Source organism: Hydractinia symbiolongicarpus, chromosome 13 (assembly GCF_029227915.1).
Source record: "Hydractinia symbiolongicarpus strain clone_291-10 chromosome 13, HSymV2.1, whole genome shotgun sequence".
Classification (NCBI taxonomy): domain Eukaryota; kingdom Metazoa; phylum Cnidaria; class Hydrozoa; order Anthoathecata; family Hydractiniidae; genus Hydractinia; species Hydractinia symbiolongicarpus.
The window spans coordinates 11984066-12003431 of NC_079887.1; the positions used below are offsets into that span (position 1 = coordinate 11984066).

The 19366-nt window shown below is 33.8% G+C and overlaps 1 protein-coding gene across 2 annotated transcripts in view; it reads right to left on the minus strand.

Moving 5' to 3' along the window:
• Nucleotides 1-1177: 1177 nt before the first annotated feature.
• The window catches only part of LOC130622972 (uncharacterized), a 30619-nt gene continuing 12430 nt past the window's right edge, over nucleotides 1178-19366 (minus strand). Inside the window, exons 6-11 of one of the 2 annotated variants that reach the window (XM_057438438.1) lie at nucleotides 17986-18007; nucleotides 12052-12254; nucleotides 10775-11116; nucleotides 4446-4712; nucleotides 4070-4189; nucleotides 1179-3284 (exon numbers count right to left, since the gene is read on the minus strand). In XM_057438438.1, the coding sequence (XP_057294421.1) occupies nucleotides 3193-3284; nucleotides 4070-4189; nucleotides 4446-4712; nucleotides 10775-11116; nucleotides 12052-12254; nucleotides 17986-18007 (1046 nt within the window). In that variant the 3' untranslated portion in view covers nucleotides 1179-3192. Of the gene's footprint in view, nucleotides 3285-4069; nucleotides 4190-4445; nucleotides 4713-10774; nucleotides 11117-12051; nucleotides 12255-17985; nucleotides 18008-19366 lie in introns of both variants that reach the window. The other variant, XM_057438439.1, reaches the window with a different exon arrangement.

Here is a 19366-nt window from a genome sequence, read left to right on the forward strand (position 1 = left end):
AGCTGCTAAAAGAAATAAATACTGGACCCTGAATAAATTAAGAAACATATACCAGTATGGTATTACAAACGTTTTAAAAACCATTTTGCTGCTTTTTGAACGTGATAATTGTCGTGTCAAACGATAGAATTTCAATTTAAATTAATTTTAAACCGAATCGAACAGCAAAATTCGATTAAGTCAAAATCAGAATACAAAAGTAAAAACGAAACTGCAGAAAAGAACAAGTAACTGACTCTATGTGTTTCAAATCCTTTGTCTTAATATTTACGTAAGTCGAACTGTTTTGGCTACTGTAAAGAAAAGCTTTTTAGATAATAAAAACCCAATAAGAACCCAAACCCAATGAAAAAAAGTTTCTTATTGCGTTTCGGTAATGAAAACACAAAAAATAAGAAATATCGAGTACTAGGGCCTTTCACTGGTTTCTTATAGAAAAAAAATCTTTTTCTTTGTTTTGCAATTAGGATTTCGGATTAAATCCGATATCTTATTTAAACGGGCGGTCTTTTTCTCCCCCTCCTTTTTCTTCTTCGACCGATTTTTAAAACGATTGCCGTAGCGTCACAACCTTCAAAGTCCGACCTGGCCCCGCGACATAGCGCTACACCAGCTGTTTACAAATATCGTTATAGACTGTTATTTTAATATTATTTGATAAGGTACGCTAGATACTCCTTCAAATTTTCATTGTTTACCAAGCTGCGAGTGAAGTTGTTTGAAGCGAAGAAAATGTTTAGTTGGGTTAGTATAGTTATTTAACTGCCTAAATTTTATCAACGTTTAAGATATTCTCTTTATTGTGTCTACGTTTTCACATGTTAAAATAAAAATATCATCACGTCTTTTAGCCATGTGTAAATCTGAAACAACCCGATTTTATGATTTTGGCTAGCTACAAACGTATATTTCAATTCAGCATCCTGCTGAAGCCAGCTAACTGTAGCTAATCTTATTTATTCTTATTATTGAATTGTGGTATATTATTATTTATTTTTATGTTGGAGTTATGCCTATCTAGCTAGCTCTTTTGCTGAGTACAAGTAGCCAAATTCAGTTTGGCTACCTAGCTACCACAAAATTCTTAATCCATATTTCTTGTGCTAAATGCAGTTAGTAGGTGGGGACACCTTTTGTAACTGTAATGAAAACTTACTCAGCAAAACAAAATTGCTGAGTGATTTTTTAGCTGTACGGGGTAACAACAGGATGTCACCCTCGCCCCCAGGTTTTTTGTCTCTTTGATATGACAGAAGACGACGAAAAATACTGTGGTGATTTTTGGCTAATATATGGCCAGTTTGTGCAATACGTTAACTTATGCGACCAACAATGGTGGAACTTCATCAGGCCGGATTTTATATTCCAGCAACAAAAAAGTACTAACATATTGTATTGTCTCACCACTAAAATGTACAAGAAAAATTACCTTGGTGACTGCAATAAGCGCCTTTAAAGTTTGGAAAAATGGTGTGCTGTTTTATTAACAAGTTACATAAGACTTTATTAATAGCTAGCAAGGTACTTCCTGAATAGATTTTTTTTTGCTGAACTTGATAGTTCATTGTTACATTTCAAATCTAGTTTATGGAAATAGGTTTTTTTGTGGCGTTTCGAATCCTATGAAAAAAACAAGGAAATGCAGAGAAGATCAGACTAATTTCTAGATGAGGTTTCAGAAGTCAGACAAAAAGTATCTGATTTAGGCCAAAGAAGGAAATAAAAAGGCGAAAGACAACTTCGACTGATTTAATTTGATTTGACTTGATAGCTTTATTTAGAGTCGAGAAAATATACAATGTTGTATAAGGTATTTTATTAAATAGAATGAAATAAAATTTAAACTTTATCAGTTTAATGAAGTAATAATTTCTGGGAGGAAAGGTCGTTAGCCTACTAAGGCTAATTAAGATCGACTATAATTAAAATAAAAAGGAAGAAAATAAATCTAGTTTATATAACCTAAACATGATATATAGGTAGCACACGGACGGCATTTGCAGTGTAGACTATCCAACTGCCAAATCTTATTGCAAAAAACGCTAAAAAATGTTTCACTTTTCACTGCCACTGGAAGACACAAATTGTTATTTAAACATAAATCTTTTGAATCTAGAAGAGAGGTTTGTCTTTTCACATTTGTCTACCTCCCCACTTGCTATGCACCAGGAAGATTCGTTACAATTTTTTAAGTTCGGCGTGTTTTAAAGTAGATAGTATCTGGTATTATAAAAAGCTTTTTATGAAAAAATAATGGACATTTCCATCAGTATTAAAGAGTAAAACATCAAAACTTAACTTCCTTGGGTAAATATTAACCTTCTCCGCATTAAGAAAGTCAGTGGCTATAAAACATCAAAAGTTTGAATCATCACAACAAGACAATAATGTCTCCGCAAAAAAATATTTTATATGTGATTTCCGGCTGTACCAATACGCACAAATACTTTTTCCACCTGCGGCCTTTTTTTATTGCACTTTCAGTTATTCCAACTATACCACAAATTTTAACACTAACATTTGAAGGACGAGACATTTAAATGTTTTTTTCAACATAAATGTAATTGCGTCTGCCAGTTCATCAAATTATGCAAACCAAATTCCAAACGACAAAGATTTGTGATTGACAACGGTGCAGTAAAGTTGTAAATCTTGCGTGGTTCCTTCATTGTTCCTTTTAGGAAAAAATCTTTTATCATTATTTAAGTATATGTTTATTTGTGCTGTCGGAAAATGAAAAAATAAAATAAATGATATAAAATTTCTTTCAAGTTATCAAATTACAATCAGGTAATAATCCCTAAACTAACTGTTTATTCAGGCATTGCTGGAGAATACCGACCTCTGTAGTCGCTTTCACTTCGGTCAGTTACAGGCTTATGAAAAACTGTAAAATAAGTAAAGAGTAATTGTATTTAATAAGAAAGAAACTTGGAAATGCGATTAGTAAAAACTGACAAGAAAAAATTATGTTTTGTACATTACGAATAAGCTTGTCATAAGATATTTCTGAAAATTTACAGTGATTTTTGTTTTTGTCTATCTTGCCGGGAAGGGTAAGTGTGTTGCCTCTTTGCAGCCATGCGGTGTGCAGTGCTATTACAACCATTAACAACATCAGTCCAATATTTTTCAATATTGCATCAACAAATATTAGTGAAATTTTTCCGTATTGAACGACAAGGTAACCTTTTACACTTTGGTCTCAATTTGTGGAGGTGACAGTAGGTTTGATAAAGTTTCTTTGTTGCAATTGAAATCAAGATAAGGAGATACCATTGGTTCTAAATTTTAAATATACGGTATATTAACTTTAAAACTACTATTAAAATAAAGATTAAAATAAACAACATTAGGAAAATTTGTAGATTGTCAGGGCAATTTAAAAATCGGACAACTGCGACAATTAAATTTTGGGAAATGAAACTAATATTTCAAAACAAAAAAAAAATAATTGATAGAGGTTATAAAATAGGCGTGTCAAACCTGCTTTTTGTCTTTTTTGTCTTTGCATTTCCAAATGTGAAAAACATCAGCTACGACAAATTTCAGGCTCATTGCTATTCTAATGTAGGTAGGGCGTGTTTTCTCCCTCTCCTTGTCCCCCCCCCCCTTTCCCTGGCCTTAATTACTTCTGCTGTACTACACGAATTCGAAGAGATATCTTATATGTATTAAAGGGAGAAATACGTGATCACTTTAAATAATCACTCTTTATAATATCATTTAAAAATGATCGTGTTACCAGCCATAAAAAATGAGAAATGGTACCTGTCATCTTTCAAAGATGAATTACTTAAGTCACGCAACACAGGCTTAAAATTCTCGTGAGAAAAAAACGAAGCACAGAATTAAGATTTTAGAATTACGTAGTCATGTCTTCCGACAATTTAAACAACAATTCACCTGGTAGGTAGGTAGGTAGATAGGTAGGTAGGTAGGTCGTATCTACCTACGTGTTAAACAACATCTAAGTATTTTTGCGTACGCTGCACTGGGTGAGATTTTTTTGTTACCAATAATCATAAACTAGTAAAGTATTGATGCTTTTGGATAACCAAGTACAAACCTTGTTCTTTTCTGCGTTGTTTCAGGTGCCTTTTAATGAAATAAGCCATTACTAACAAAACGATAATTACTCCAAGCGGTGTTAAAATCATCCAAACATTTTCCATCCACAATTCTTTGTCTGTAACGAAACAAGTTTCAAAATGACGTTTTATACTTCTTTAAAATAAAAAGTGTAAACAAAATTGAAATAATATAAGTTAGCCATTTCTTTTATGATATTGTAAAGAGAAAAACTGAAAAAATAACAGACGTAGATATTTAAATTTTGACATCTCTCTAGGAAATGTATACAAATATTAGCTTCCAGTTTTCGTTTCTTTGGTTAGATACACTATGTAAATTTTTACAAAGCATAAATCATTTAAATCGCCTACCATCAATTATATTACTGCTGCATTCTTTGACGTCACAGTATTCCCAACGTTGCATTGACTTGTCAATGTAACACCAAGGTTTATCCAAATGACCCTGTGGATTTCTGCAAAAGTTTTCCTTTAATGTTGGGTAAGAGCCAGGGTTTAAATAAGGATTTATAGACCAAGGTTGACAGGTTTTTCCAGAAGACGTAACATTAATGATTCCTATGTAACCACTTCCGTTTCCTTCGTAACACACTTTTGTGAAGTTCTGATTTGAATCTTCTAAAGTGATAACGAAGAAAAAAAACATGTTTATTTATTTAAGCGTTTGGTTTACTCAAGCTTTTTTCATGCACGTTTTTGCTTCTTCTACTTAAACAATTAAAATGATTTATATGGTCCACTGTAAAACTGTTGGAGAATGATTTTTTATTTTTCGTCACTATGAGCACTCGAATTCGCTCACTTGATTGTGGGATATTATATATAGCTGTTTCTCAGAGTGGGTTTTTTGACCTGTGTAAAATAACCTCGAAGAGGCTTAATTGCATGTTAGGGCGATCAAAACAATTGGGGATTTAAAGAGCGTTTTGAGCCGATTAAGTGAGTAGACAATCGAAATTCCGAAGAAATAGATTAACAGCATCCTAAATTAGCATAGTACACTACAGTTTTAAGCCGCCAAACTTAACAGAAAATGCTGAAATAAATACCCATAGAAATAAAAATAACTGTCAAAGCATTTAGACCACAAAAAAAATACGAAAGAGTAGACCATCTTTAATGGAAACACAACATATAAAAAGGTTTTTACGAAGACAAAACAAGAGATGCATATATTGCAAGTCTTTTCAAATTTGGTAGACTGTCGTCAAAATCATCATCGTAATTAAGAAACACAACTTGTTTATAAACATTCATAAACAAATTTTTAAAATCAACATTTTTAAACACTTTAAATTGTGAGCAAAAGTAAACCCTGAATTGTGCGTAGAATGTCTGTCCGTGAATCAATAAGCCGTAGAACTTCTGCTTAAGTTTATATTACAGTGAAAGGTGCCGTTACCTAACTACATCTACCTAACAAGAAGAATAAATTCTAAATAGAATTTGGAATTTTAGTCTTTTTAGCTACATTGACAAAACCAAGTTGCAGCTTTAATAAAAAATCAGATGGTGAAGATAACACAAAACGAAACAATAACGTTGGTGAAAAACAGTTGAACCAAACTGAATAAAAAGTTTATCAGAACAGTGAATATAACTAGATAGCCAAAATTATAAAATTGTTTTTCTTACCATTTGTTCATGGCTATAAAAGCGATTACACATATTTACATACATAAATTCAGCCATCATAAAATTCAAAAACCAGAGAAAAAAAAATTCAAGAACAAAATCGGAACCCCACCAATCAACCAATATTAACAGCCAAGTCAACATTTAATGGGACCTGCCATCGCTGTCGTGCGAAAGTATTTGCGGTCAGAGCCAGGAGTGGCAATAACAACGAATGAGAACTTGTCGAGATTTGTTTATTTACCGCATGGATGAATTCGGGCAATGTATTAAGGGAAACCACATCAAAACGCTATTTTTTTAGAGGCGAACGATGGTTAGCAATTAAAAAATCATGACCGTTTTTTGGTAAAAAACACAAGCCGTTTTCTTACTACTTTTGGATCATTATGGATTTCGTGCCGACAAGCAGACAAAATGCAGCTATTACTATTGAAAAGCCGATAAAGTTCGTGAAAAAATCTGAAAAAAAAAAGAAAAAAGCTGATTATAATAATGTAAAAGATTGCGCGGTATTCACCTGCGGTTAAGGAGATTTAAGAATTTAAAATATTTGCTGACGTTAGCAAAGTCCGACTAAAGTCCAAATTCCAACGTTTCTATAAAAACATTTGTAAACCCGTTACCTTTATTGTACAGATCTTGAAACCTTGGTCAAGAAAATGTATAAGATTATGTACGCTTGACAAACGGTTAAAGAAATATTGAAGTTTTAAAATTTTTGATGACGTCATCAACCCGGTAATTCCGAAACGCTTTTCAATACCCAAGTATTGTGTTTGGCCTTGTATCTGTCCAGAAGGGTTGTATGAAAAGGTTTTTCTCTGCTGGGAACACATGTCAACAGTTTGGTCAGCACTAAAAAAGCCCGTTCTTATAAGTCAGATCTAGCTACCAACGGGCTCAATATAACAAATGCCCATCGATCATTTCCTCATACAAGCATCAATACTTTTCCTGACTACACTCTACTGGCTTCCGCTCCTTAGTATATCACATAAATCAACTTGTAAATCCCTACTTAATAAGAGGCTTTATGAACGATATCAACCTAATGTCTTGATCGGTATCTTGCACCTAAACGCTTTTGTCCAGGTGTTCCGTAGGACCAAAATCGGTTGCCATGGATTTTCCGTCCTTACAAACACGTAGCATCGTAATCAGAAAGGGTAAGTCCCTCAATTCAACTTCTTTTGCTATCCAATAGCCTTCAGACTATACATAATTTTCTTCCTTTGTATCTTTTATTCATTCAATGCCTGTATGATTCCTAGGCCGTATGCTGGATGAGACTACCTTAGAAAGGCTATAGACGAGCATAATAAAACGTTATCTGCATTGTTGACAAGTCGTTTTATAAATTTATTAATCCCGCGAATTCAGTTTCCATTGCTGAAATGCGAAGTCTCAATGTCTTGTGGTTCGATCTTTACCATTCTACTACTAATTTGCGCGTGACTATGCTTCCAACTGACCTTTCGCGGTACCTCTAAAAGCCTACCTTCCATAATCACGTCCGCTAAGATCAGCGTTCACTTGCTGCTGAGAAATTCCGAAGAACGCTTGAAGCAGAATTGAAGGTTAAAATGATGGTCTGTTTCCTTAACCAAAGGTACCTTCTTTTACACAGTGTAATCTGTATGGAAGTTAATATCAGTAACCGCAAAAAAATTGATGAAAAAGAGGATATGAGCAGAGCCTTACAACTATGGGTGCAAGAATGTTGAACCACATGGGACAACTATATTAATATTGACCTCTCCTGGGAATCTTTGCTTTCCATGCCACCAAACCCAAAGCCGTCCTTTTATTTAAGCTTCACCTAGAATGTTCTTCCACCATCTCAAAGCAATTTAGGGCGCTGGCGTATGTGTTCGAAATCCTGCTGTTTCATGTGTAGGAAAACGTCTGCACTATTGCTTACGATACAAGGGCCTGTAATACAACACTTACGCAGGACAGTTTGACGTTTCGTCATGACTCTGTCTTGCGTGTACTGTTACAGTTACTAACTACACGTTTTCTGATTCTATCTCCTCTCCTGTAAAGCACAAAAATAATATAAAATATATTAAAGCAGGTAGTCACCCTTCTTAAAAAGTCAAAACCTACAGCTCTCTTACATCTTGCCACCGACTGGTTACTTCTTTCAGATTTAAACAATGAAATAATATTTCCTGGACATATTGTCATAACATCGCTTAGACAAGATAGGGTCCTGTATCCAAACAACAGCAAACGCGTTATTTAAATTGGACCGGCTTGTGCGTGTAAGGGAAACATGAAAACCTGGCACTCCAATGAGCTGCTCTCTTAGTACATCCCTTTAATTAATATCATCAAGCATAATGAATGACACTCAGTTTTCATTCGTTTAAAGAGATTGGACTCCCGAAACAGGAAAGCTTTTCAACCCGTTTGAAAACTAGTTAATGTTTATATGAAAGCATCAGTTTGCATTTGGATCGCAAGAAATTTAAAGGAGTGAAGTCCAAACAGTTGCACCCAAAGTCCATCGATTAAGGTAAAGGATACCCTAGCAATAATTTGTCTCATGCTAGAGGCCAAGAATGACTTGTCGCAACCATATCAAAAATATATATCTCCTCAGAACAACTCCTTGAATAGTTTAGTTCCTCCTCCTAAAGTTTAAACAAACACATCCCGTTCTGGTCTAACTTGCTATGCCAATTCCATACTACAAGTCATGTAAGGAGGCTAGGTTGGTTCACTTAGTTTATAGGGTTAAGGTTTCTGCTGTATTTCATTATGGGAAGTAGCATTGGTAAATAGACCGTTATTTTAATTATCCTGCTTTAAAGGCGCGTAATCACCCTGTAGAAAACTTTTTTTGAGGTACCTATTTTATAGTAAAAATTGAAAGATATATATGAGAACACATTATCCTGAAAATTTTATTGAAAACTGACAACCAGAACATGTTCAAATGTTTCATAGAAATTGCAACCTCACCCCAATTTTTTTTAGCCTACAGAAGTGCCAATATATTTCATTGCACGAATCATGCAATAATAAACGCACAGCAAAATCGATCACATGGTTGCTGGATTTATTCTATTACAGAAAAAATAATGCATGAGGGAGAGTATCCGTAGCTGTGTTTCCATCGTAATGCTTTTACAAATGTATCCACAAAGTTTCGAACAGGATAAATCAGATAAATCAATCGAAGTTTCTGTGTTATTCTTTATTATTTCAATCAGACTTCTTTGCAACACTGACCACTTCTTGATGTTGTTTCTGAAGACAGCTTCGCCTCGCTAGCTGTGTTACGTTTTGATTAGTTGCCTTTGTTCAAACAGTTAGTCCCTTCCTTATAGAGACATTATCAGATCTAGACAATTAAAATATCTAAATTTTCAGAATTTCACCTTCCATGCTCTAAATTTAATTATCTCCATAGTGCTGCAACTATTTTCAACTATCACAGTAAGCATTTTCCCCCGTTGGGTATTTTGGCTTATAATATGCAGTAATCCTTGTCAAGCTAATACAAAAAGAAAGAGCGCAATAAGCATTAATTATCATAAATAATAACCACGAGGTGATGCTGTGATTTCTTCTTTCTGATTTGTTTTGTCTGGTCTCCAAAAACAATGACGAATAAAATAGAAGAAAATTAAATCTAAGTGGAGAAAGTGATACGGATGTTTTTACGCGCGCCTTTTTAAACAGAACCTAAATTTCTTTCCACTTTTTGATGCCATGTTTTGCAAAGATAAAGCAAGCCCAAAAAAACAGCATGGTGTGGGAGCCTACCATATTGACGATTTTATCGAACTCCATCTCCAAGCTCATTTAAAGTTAAGGCCGTTTGTTTATCTACGGTTTCACACGAACATATTGCGACGGCCCACTTATTAGACAAGAATAAGAGATCAACAAGATCGTTAAATATGGCGGCTGGAAAAAACAAACAATAAATTCAAGATATTTAAGTACCATTATTTCCATTTCTAGTACGTTTTACATCCTCAAATGTCCAGGAAAGTCATAACTCCGTCTGAACTTTGAAATAAATAAATAAAATGTATGTGTTAATTTTTTTCGATAAGGGTGATTACGCGCCTTTAATGGTTTTGCACCCACAAGGATCACCCCAATGACAGGCTGGTCTGACGTGAACGTGACAACTACTCGTCCAAGGCTAATTATTGCGATCCTGTAACGCATGTGGAAAGCTACAGTCAGGCCATGGTTGGTTTTCCGCTCATTCTATTCGCTCATTTTATTTGTTTATTTTTTATTACTAATTTTTTTGTGGTAATGTGGATGTAATTGTTATCTGCTGTATTCAGGGGTGTGTTGTTCAATTACCTTGAATCTGCAGACTAACCTTGCAATAAGGGAGATCTTGCACTCTATTTTGATCCTTAGAGGGTGTAACCTGTACAATTTACCCACAAGGCTCCTTAGACCAGTCTTATCTTGACTGATTTTGTTCTTAAAGCAAAAAAAAGGGAATAAAATCAAACATTTAAAAAACGGCCATCGGCTAATTTAAAGCATATTTTACAGACCCAACGGAAACGCTATAAATACGTACTTTAGGTAATTGAAAACACATACCTTATTGATTTTTCTGTAGCTTTGTTGGTCCGATTATATGGGATTGTATTTGCCTACAAACTGATTATAATAAGTTTTTTTTCCTAATTTTTTATATAGTTTATACCAAGTCCTGTTAATAATAAATCTGTGAGTGTTTAAGTCTTGCCGCTTCTCTTGTTTCTATGCTTTTTTTCCTACACTTTTGAGTAGGAAAACTTGTACATTTTCTTTGAAGTAACACTATATTAAACGCTTATAACGCGCAAAAATGTCTTGTATTTACCGCTTCATTAATAAGAAAATTTTAAAATACGAAATTATCAGCTGAAAGTGGTAGCTATCATTAGTTTAACTAGAAGAAAACTTAGTTTTTCCCAATCTGAAAAAAGTGCCTAAAATTTAGTTATGTAATGTTTACAAATCTTTGCACCACTAACACCATTCTGAAATTTGTAACTACATTGGATACTTACCAATTAATTGACACTGTTCTAAGTGTGTTATATTCTGTTCTGGAAGTATCGTACAGACTGAGTTATTCCCGACATCGGGCAAGTATTTAATATCTATGCGCAGTTGACGAACAATATTATATATTTCTTGCACAACACGTGAATTTTCTTTGCAATAGCTGCGGCAGGGCCAGGAAATAATGAATGATTTATCTTTTGACGAAGTCAAGCAAACTCTAAATCGTACCATACAAAAAAACTTTTCGAATAGAATTGGGTGCTGGCTAAATTCTTCCATAAGATATTCAACAATTCTTGTCAAATTTGATAGAAATTTATTCACTCCCAAATTGATGTATACATCTAAAGAAAGTGTACGTTTCTAAGTTTATCGTTCTGGGGTTAAAGCTTGCCTTAATTTTGAATTGCAATGTTTTAATTGGCTGAAGTCTACACAAGTTCCACGCTGTATTTTCTTTCTACTGAGGAACGAGTTCAATCTTTACTTATCTTTCAATTTTACAGTGCAAAATGCATGAATTTTTTCTCTGTTTAGCTGGAATAGCAGGCAAAAAAACTTATTTTGTATTCCTGATTGGTTGAGTGAAGTTGTTGCTTACTTAGGAAGGGAAAACTTGTCTGTTGTTACAATCCTTCTTTCCGAATAAAACATAATTTTCATGACACAAATAGATACTCGCGCTTCAATTGTTCTCATGTTCGCATATAGGCATTAGGAGCAAGTAGTTATCGACCGCTGAGAATTCTTTGTTTACCTGTAACTTCAAAGAGTTAGTTAATGAATTGTGTGTATTTCGATTATATTTAAGTAAGGAAATTTAATTGTGCGATCGTATAAAATTTATTATGGGCTACTAGACTATATGCTGTTAACCAAAGAACTTCATAAACGATGACTGAAATTGAACAAAAAATTGTCACGTATAGCTACCAAAAACAACGGCTTGTGCTCAGTTGATACGATGAACTTCATATTGCTCATGTTCTCGAAAAATATAGTCTTTTTTTATGTATGCAATGAGAACATAAAAAACTCAAAAAAATATTTCTCGGCACTGTGTGATAACTATTTACATGGCCATGCAAACTTTTTTTATATATATATAAAAAATAATTAAGGGTTTGCAATCTTTTTACGAAAATTTAAATACCTGTTGTTGGCAGCGGAGAGAAAAGATTGTAATATCATATCTTGTCCTTTTTGATTTGAGTGATTTTTTTTTAATATGTTTATATGTTTGATAAAAAATAATGAGAAACGCAAGTAAAACACTTACCTGACCATAACTTCAAAAGTCTCATTGCTGCATGAGGATTTTGTTTATGCATCCTTTTTAGCGTGTGAAACAAAGACAATCTATGTAGGATCCTGTTATCCCTTGCAGCTTCCTGTAAACTCACATAAACTTTTTTGTTATTTAGATATTTTGTGCAATATCCTAACTGATTTGGTACAATACTCTTGTATTCGACACATTGCCTAAAACAAAGAACATTTTAATTTAAATGCTAAATACCCTACTTGACATATGTTATTTTATAACATTAGTACCATCAAATGTAGTGTATTGCTTTGTAATCCCGTCGCACTTTGTAATCACATCGCCCGTTGTAATCCCATCGCACTTTGAAAACCAATCGCACTTTGTAACACAATTTTGTCGCACTCTGCAATCACAAACCTATAGCAAATTGTAATTCTTCCATGAAGCACTTTGTAAATCTGCCTTGTTACACTTCGTAATCCCCGATATTTTTTCGACAGAATAAAATTCCTCTCATATATTTTGCAATTGTTTCCGAAACGCTTTTTGTATTCAATAAGGAAATAACTGACAGTTACAGCTACACGTCTTTTTACTTTACATTACACGTTGAATTAAATTCTAACATATGACATTTTCACTGATTTCAGGTTTTCACATTACTGAAGTTTACTACAGCGATAATTTAAGTAATGTCAAGTAAAGGAGCAAACACCTTGCTCTTTATCGTCCTCAACTGTATAACTAGCTATGTCACATTATTACTATCTCGCCTGCGAGGATAGTATTGGTTTCCAACTCCTAACTGACTAACTGACTAACTAACTAACTATGTCCCAACTGGGCAATTGCAACGAGCTTTCATACGCAAAGTTTTACTTTAGTAAAACGTCTGTTAGGAAGATACGCACCAGCATCTAAGTGCAAGGCGCTAACCAACTTGGTTATAGTGACAGAACTAACACGTGAATATTTAATAATTAGTTGAAGTTCCTAACCTTTATCTTTTGAGCTGATGTGTTAATCAAAACAAAACATTATTTTTTTTACCACTGTTGCATTTATTTGCGCAAAATAATTTCAATCTTTTTAGTATAACATTTTTATCACAAAACGGTAAACTTTAAGGGGAAAAAAACGTATGATGGGAAAAGATTCAAAAATACGCTTTTTGATAAAGGTGAAGGTCTTTCGTTTATGAACTAAACAAAACCCATGCAATTTATTTTCATAAAAAATAGGCGATTGAAAAGCATTCTAAGTACTGTCCGGTTGCGTATTCACCCATTTCAGCCTTTTAAATGCAATAAAATTCCTGTGTGTATAATAAAAAAAGGAATGACGATTCTGTTGTCCAGACAACAGAAACAACAATTTGGAAAGATTAACGCAAATACTGTTAAATTGACGTGCAGAACTTTTTCTAAGACGTATCAATTTAAAAAATATTATTGCTTGTGGTGCAAAAGTTTCCGTGGATGGATTACAAATCTCTGAAAGTATCTATTAGCATTACTTTGGTTTTGCAAAAGGCATTCTCAACTAATTGCAAAAAAATGTACCTCAACAACATGGATTTATGTTCGCGTTAATTAATGTTCGCGTTGTCTGACAACACACAATTCTTTCGCATGTGGATTAACACTTCGGGATCTTAAAGTGTTAATTTTTCTTCCAAATACTGAGCACGACGTCCACGTCATTAACCAGGTGCATCCTAAATTTCCTAGCTTCCCTTCTTTGCACCAGCCAACGTAAGGCATAGACGAAGTCGTATATATTTAATTTGAAATCTATTACATGCTTTATGTTAAGAATATCAACATTCTAACAAGGCTGGTCATTATTCTTATTTCTCTGTTGTTTAAACAATAGACACCAAAAATTCCAGCCTGGTATTCTTATAAAGCATGTTTTTATAAAAGAAAAAGGATTTCGGTGTACATTATTCTCACTTTATTCACTTTAGTCATTTAAGAGGCTTCAAAACGTACCATGGTTTGTGGTCACAGGCCAAGTAGCATATACCACTTTGGTCTCCCGAAATGTAAATTAAACAACAATCATCTTTTTAATAACGAGATAGTTTATGCAGCTTCTGCATATTGTTGATAATACTAGTAATCGCAATACTGTCGCAAATTTAATTACAAGATGATGGCTATCAACGGATAAACAACGTTAGCACGAAAAAAACATGTAGGACCCAGTTTATATCCGGTTTATAACAAATTAGTAATACAACTTTAGACTATTCATAGCTGATTTATTTCAAAAAAACAAAGTTGTTGTGTCTTGAGGTGTTGACAAGAGAGACTTTTATCTATATTATAATGCCCGTATACGTCTGTCTGTTTGTCACGCAAAATGGTAGCTTAGCTGCGATTGGTGAACCCGTGGATTTTCCAAGTTGATAAAAGTGTTTGTGGATTCATAACACCAAAATACATGCATATCAACAAAATAGAAATTTCTCGTTTATATGCACAAAATACATAGTATTGATCAGTTTATTACTTTAGAAATATCTTAATATTTAGGTTCGTGTGAAAGATGCTGTGTATGTACTGATCAAAAAACGTCTTATACTGATCATTTTTACGGAATCGCGAAGGGCAACAGAACGAGAAATTACAAAGTCCGACATAACTAACTGCAATAGATTTGGCGAAGTGCGATGGAAATGCGACAAAATTGGATTACAAAGTGCGATGAGAGTACAATTGCAACGGGATTACAAAGTGATACACTACATCAAAGCTAGAGCCACACGAGGGAATTTTTTTCATCCACATGCAACCGGACTTGTTTCACTGCACGCGCCTGAAATGTTGCGCGTGTAGCTACCACGAAAACCAGCAAAAATTTTCATTAACTAAACAAGGACAAATAGAATCGCCTACTGGTCTTGCCGACTGAGAAGGTGAAATTAGAAACGGGATAAAAGGCTAAAGAGTGGACTATCGGAAAGTTGGCTGCTGTTAGATATCTTTCCGGAAGGTAACATACCAAACAATTAAGTTACCACTATATGCCAGAGATCAGAGATTAAATTATAAATAAGAGCAAACGCTTGACTTTTTTTCAGCCTCTTTACATTAAAAACATCTAGAATTGCAGGCTAAATGTTAACATTTTTAAATTTTAATTTGGATGAATTCAATTGGTTGATAAAAATTTTACTGCAACAACCTGCAGAGGAAGGCAATCCAAGGAAACATTCACAAAGTTGTTGCCAGCACAAATGTTGTCCCTGCATCAACAATTCCCTCCCCCGGCAAATTAGATAAATATATTTTGTCTCGTGTAGCGGGAACATTTTCTTGTTTCCAGCAATAAATTTTTAATTATGGGACACGACGAAACTTTTACATGCGCGTGCAATGCATTATATTGCATTTCATGTGCATTTAAAACGCCCCTCGTGGCGCCCTAGCTAAATGTTCTGACCATGAAACTCTTGGTTACTGAATTTTTATCATTTTGATTTATGTATTGAAGTTCATTATTGTAGGTTTAAGGTCAAATAATTTAGGTCTTTTACTACAAACATCCATTAACGCCCTCGGTGCGTTAATGGATTAATGCCTATTTAGGCCCTTCAAATTTTTGTTTTGTTTATGGCGCTGATTGTTGGTTTGGAGAACTGTAAATATATTACGGAGTTTCATACCGCGCAGGTCTGGGCGCTAGCGAAGAGTTTTGTAGGGACAAATTTTTGACTTGCTTTCATTAGTCTCGATACCCCAAATAATTTTCATGGTCATTTTTTCACAACTATTCTGGTTAGTGCTGCGAAAAGAGGCAGAAATGCAAAATCCTGCCTGATGTTTCTTCAACTATTTTTTTACTTTAACTGACGTTTTGCTTTTTAATAACACGTTTAAATGGTGTTGCTAACCCTCTTTGTGGTATATTGACATGGTAAGAGTTGGAATCGAAGGAAACTTAAATTACTGACTTTTATAGAGAGGCAAGGGAAGACATATTGTTGATATTGGTTTTAGAGGGGTTAGCTTTCTAAAGTTGCAAGCTACATATACCATACATTTTTTGTTGTGAGGAATAAAGTAATGGTTAAAAAGAAACACTATTCTATCATTTTCAGTGCACTTTGGCAAGAAGAGATAAAAATTACAGCTAGCTATAGAAAGACTTAAAGGAAGTTTTTTTACAGTAAGCTATAGCTAGCTAGCTATATATGGATCTGCAATTTTGACATGGATTAACGTGGAAGAGCATTTAATAAAGGATTTATTTGCAAAGTATAGCTAACTAGTTATATAAAAAGAGCACAGATGAAATCGACTGAAGTAAAATACACACTTCAATGATATAATGACTGGCTTTGACTTTTCATTAGAAATTATTGTATATAAATATTACATAACTAGCTAGGAAGGGATATATATAATAGCATGTTACACTGTATTACTATGTTCTTAATTTTGGTAAAATGCAAGAATAAATTTAGGTAAGGTCCACTTTTACAATTTTGTGATAGCTATAGTAATTTTGGTACATTGACATAAGAGAAATTTGGCAACCGAAAATATTTGACAAAAACAGTTAAAGTCACTAAATTTGTTTAAAAAGTTATTTTCCATTAAATTTGTTTATTTTAACCACAGTATATTATTTTACATTTTGCAGCGGTCGAAACTTTGTACTTTACAGAATAAAATTATTCCAATGCAAAATTGAGGCGTATCAATTTTTAAGTCTAAGTTGGTGTTCAAACTGCACTGTTTATTGTTTTTTAAAGTTGAGTGATATTAGAAATGAGTTTTTATGATCCTATTTTTAGCATCTGGGCACTTGCCCACCTATATATCTGATTACTCTATGAATAAGGCTGCGATATATATGAGTGACCAAGTGTGACCCCTAGCTAACAAAAACTACAATGAGACAGATACAGGCAACTTTTTGAAAATTTTTAATTTGGTTTATAAAAAATGTAGGTAGCTTCGGCCTGGTTAGTTTAATAAAGTTTCTAGCAAGCACAAAATAAGAAATTTTGGAATTGTTTTTTAATATTATAGCTAGCTAGGCATCTCTTTAATGAGCATGAAACTATTAGTTTAGAAAAAAAACATTGTTTTCTTTAGTTGTGTTTGATGAGCTACATTATTTTGGCTGTACTAGTAGCTATATAAATCTTGAATGACATGCAATCCCTCTTTGATCAGCACTGTGATATTTTTAGGAAAATATTAAAACTTGTGATGTAACTAACTACCAAAATAAGGTTTCTTTCTCTTTTGACTGCCAACTTTTCATGATGAGTGTACTCCACAACTTAAAGCAATTAAATTAATAACCAAGTTTAGGTCTTGAACCTTCATAATATGCAATCTTATGTCAATACTGAGTATCCTTTCTTTAAATAATTGTAAAATCAATATATCGCACCAGTTTAAAAAGTAAAAATAAAAAGGAAAAAGTGAATAATTGTGTTCGCACTGCATGTTTTTCTTAGCAAATGCCTTACGCTCTTCGGGGGATATAAAAATTTGTCCCTACAAGCGCTTCGCTAGTGCCCAGACCTGCGCGGTATGGAACTCCGTAACTTAATTCGATCCAAATCGGGATATTTATATAAGAAGGGACATTTGCAACATAATATGCACCAAATAAATGCTGTACCTTATTAAAAAAGCAAGTCAAAGTGTTTTAGAATATTTGTGTAACCGATACCTCAATAAGGTAAGATAAAATTGCTATTTATTTAAAATTCCACTACAGTTATATAGAAACCACAAGCCTTGCTCACCTTAGTGTTACAACAGAGATAATAGAGTTCTCTTTCTGTTTTTTTTTTCTGTTCTAGTTGACCGAAATACACATTTTTGTCAGCATCACTTAAATCTTTTTTACATCATTTCAACGACTTTCAATGACTGCGACTTTAAAGTAAAAAGAGTTAACAGTTAATATGCTTACCTCCTTGTCGACACATTTTCATCTAAAAAAAATTATTGGACAAGCATTATTTCAGCTGTTATTATAGCTTATAGGTAAAAAACAGTCACATTGTGAACTTACTATTTCACGGTGTCTTGAGAAGAAATGTCTTCAGCCTTATTGGACCTTATTTGGTTCGGTGCTTATTATTGATCAAACGGTTACTGATTAATAATTCAAACTTAAAGAGTGTTTGTGTATGTACTTCCTAGTTATAACCTGGTTAAAGTTTGAACAAGCAAGTCACGTACTGCATTGAAATCTCAATTCTTTAATTATGGGAATCATAAATAAAGAAATGAGTTTTTAATGCATAGGATTCAAAGATTTGGCAGGCAGGTGTCCATTACATAAATATAAAAATAAAGTAAGTATCACTGTTATGGAGTAATGTAAAGAAGACTTTTAGAAAGAGTAGCGTTTTTATTCTTGCCTCTCGATGAATTAAAAATATATTTTCGAATTTTAAAACTGATTTCGTGAAATATATTTAATTTGTGATATTCCGGTGCCTATGTTTTGTAAAGGACTGTGCCTCAGTAATTCGAACTGATGATATCCATAATAATTATATAAAGCCATATGGTATGACGTTACACTTTTATTAATTTTACTAGCCGGGAAACTCGGCGTCGAAACGCTGGGGTAAGCCAAACGTCAAGGTCTGATCCCGCATAGAATACTCTGAGGAGCGCTTAATAAGAGCTGTAAACTGTGTCACACGATGAGGTGGAACGCTTTAGTATAGGTATACAGTATGTCGTAAATCAAGTTTGGTACTCCGTTATAGCAAAAATATTATTTTATATTGCGGAATAAGTTTCAGTAAACGGTAAAAATTAATCATGACATCGGGCTAAGCGTTTAGTAAGTTAAACAGAGTTGAAGAGGCGTGTAGGGACAATACCCAATACTTTCTCCCAGACTCTGTTTAAATAAAAACACAAAAAACAGTCCATTACCAACACGGGGTTGAGCGGTTAGTCCAGGTAAACAGTGTTGCACACCCGTACAGACGTGATTCCCAAAAAAGTTTAAAAAGTAATTGTCACAGTGTGCTGATCCCCTAGTACAGGTAAACCACATCGCATATGCTCTAGGCGTAACAGCTTTTCCAAAAAAAACAGTCCATTGTTAACACTGAGCTTAGCACTTAGTGCAGGTAAAATGTGTCGCACATGCCTATAAGCTTAATAGCCTTTTCCAAAATACTTCAGTTTAAATAAAAACACAGGAAACAGACCGTCGTTTAACAACACGGGATAGGCAAATAGCACAGGTACTCTGTGTCTCATTAATAAACTTTTGACTTTTGCTAAATTTTATATTACAGTAAAATGGTAGCTAACAACTTAATTGC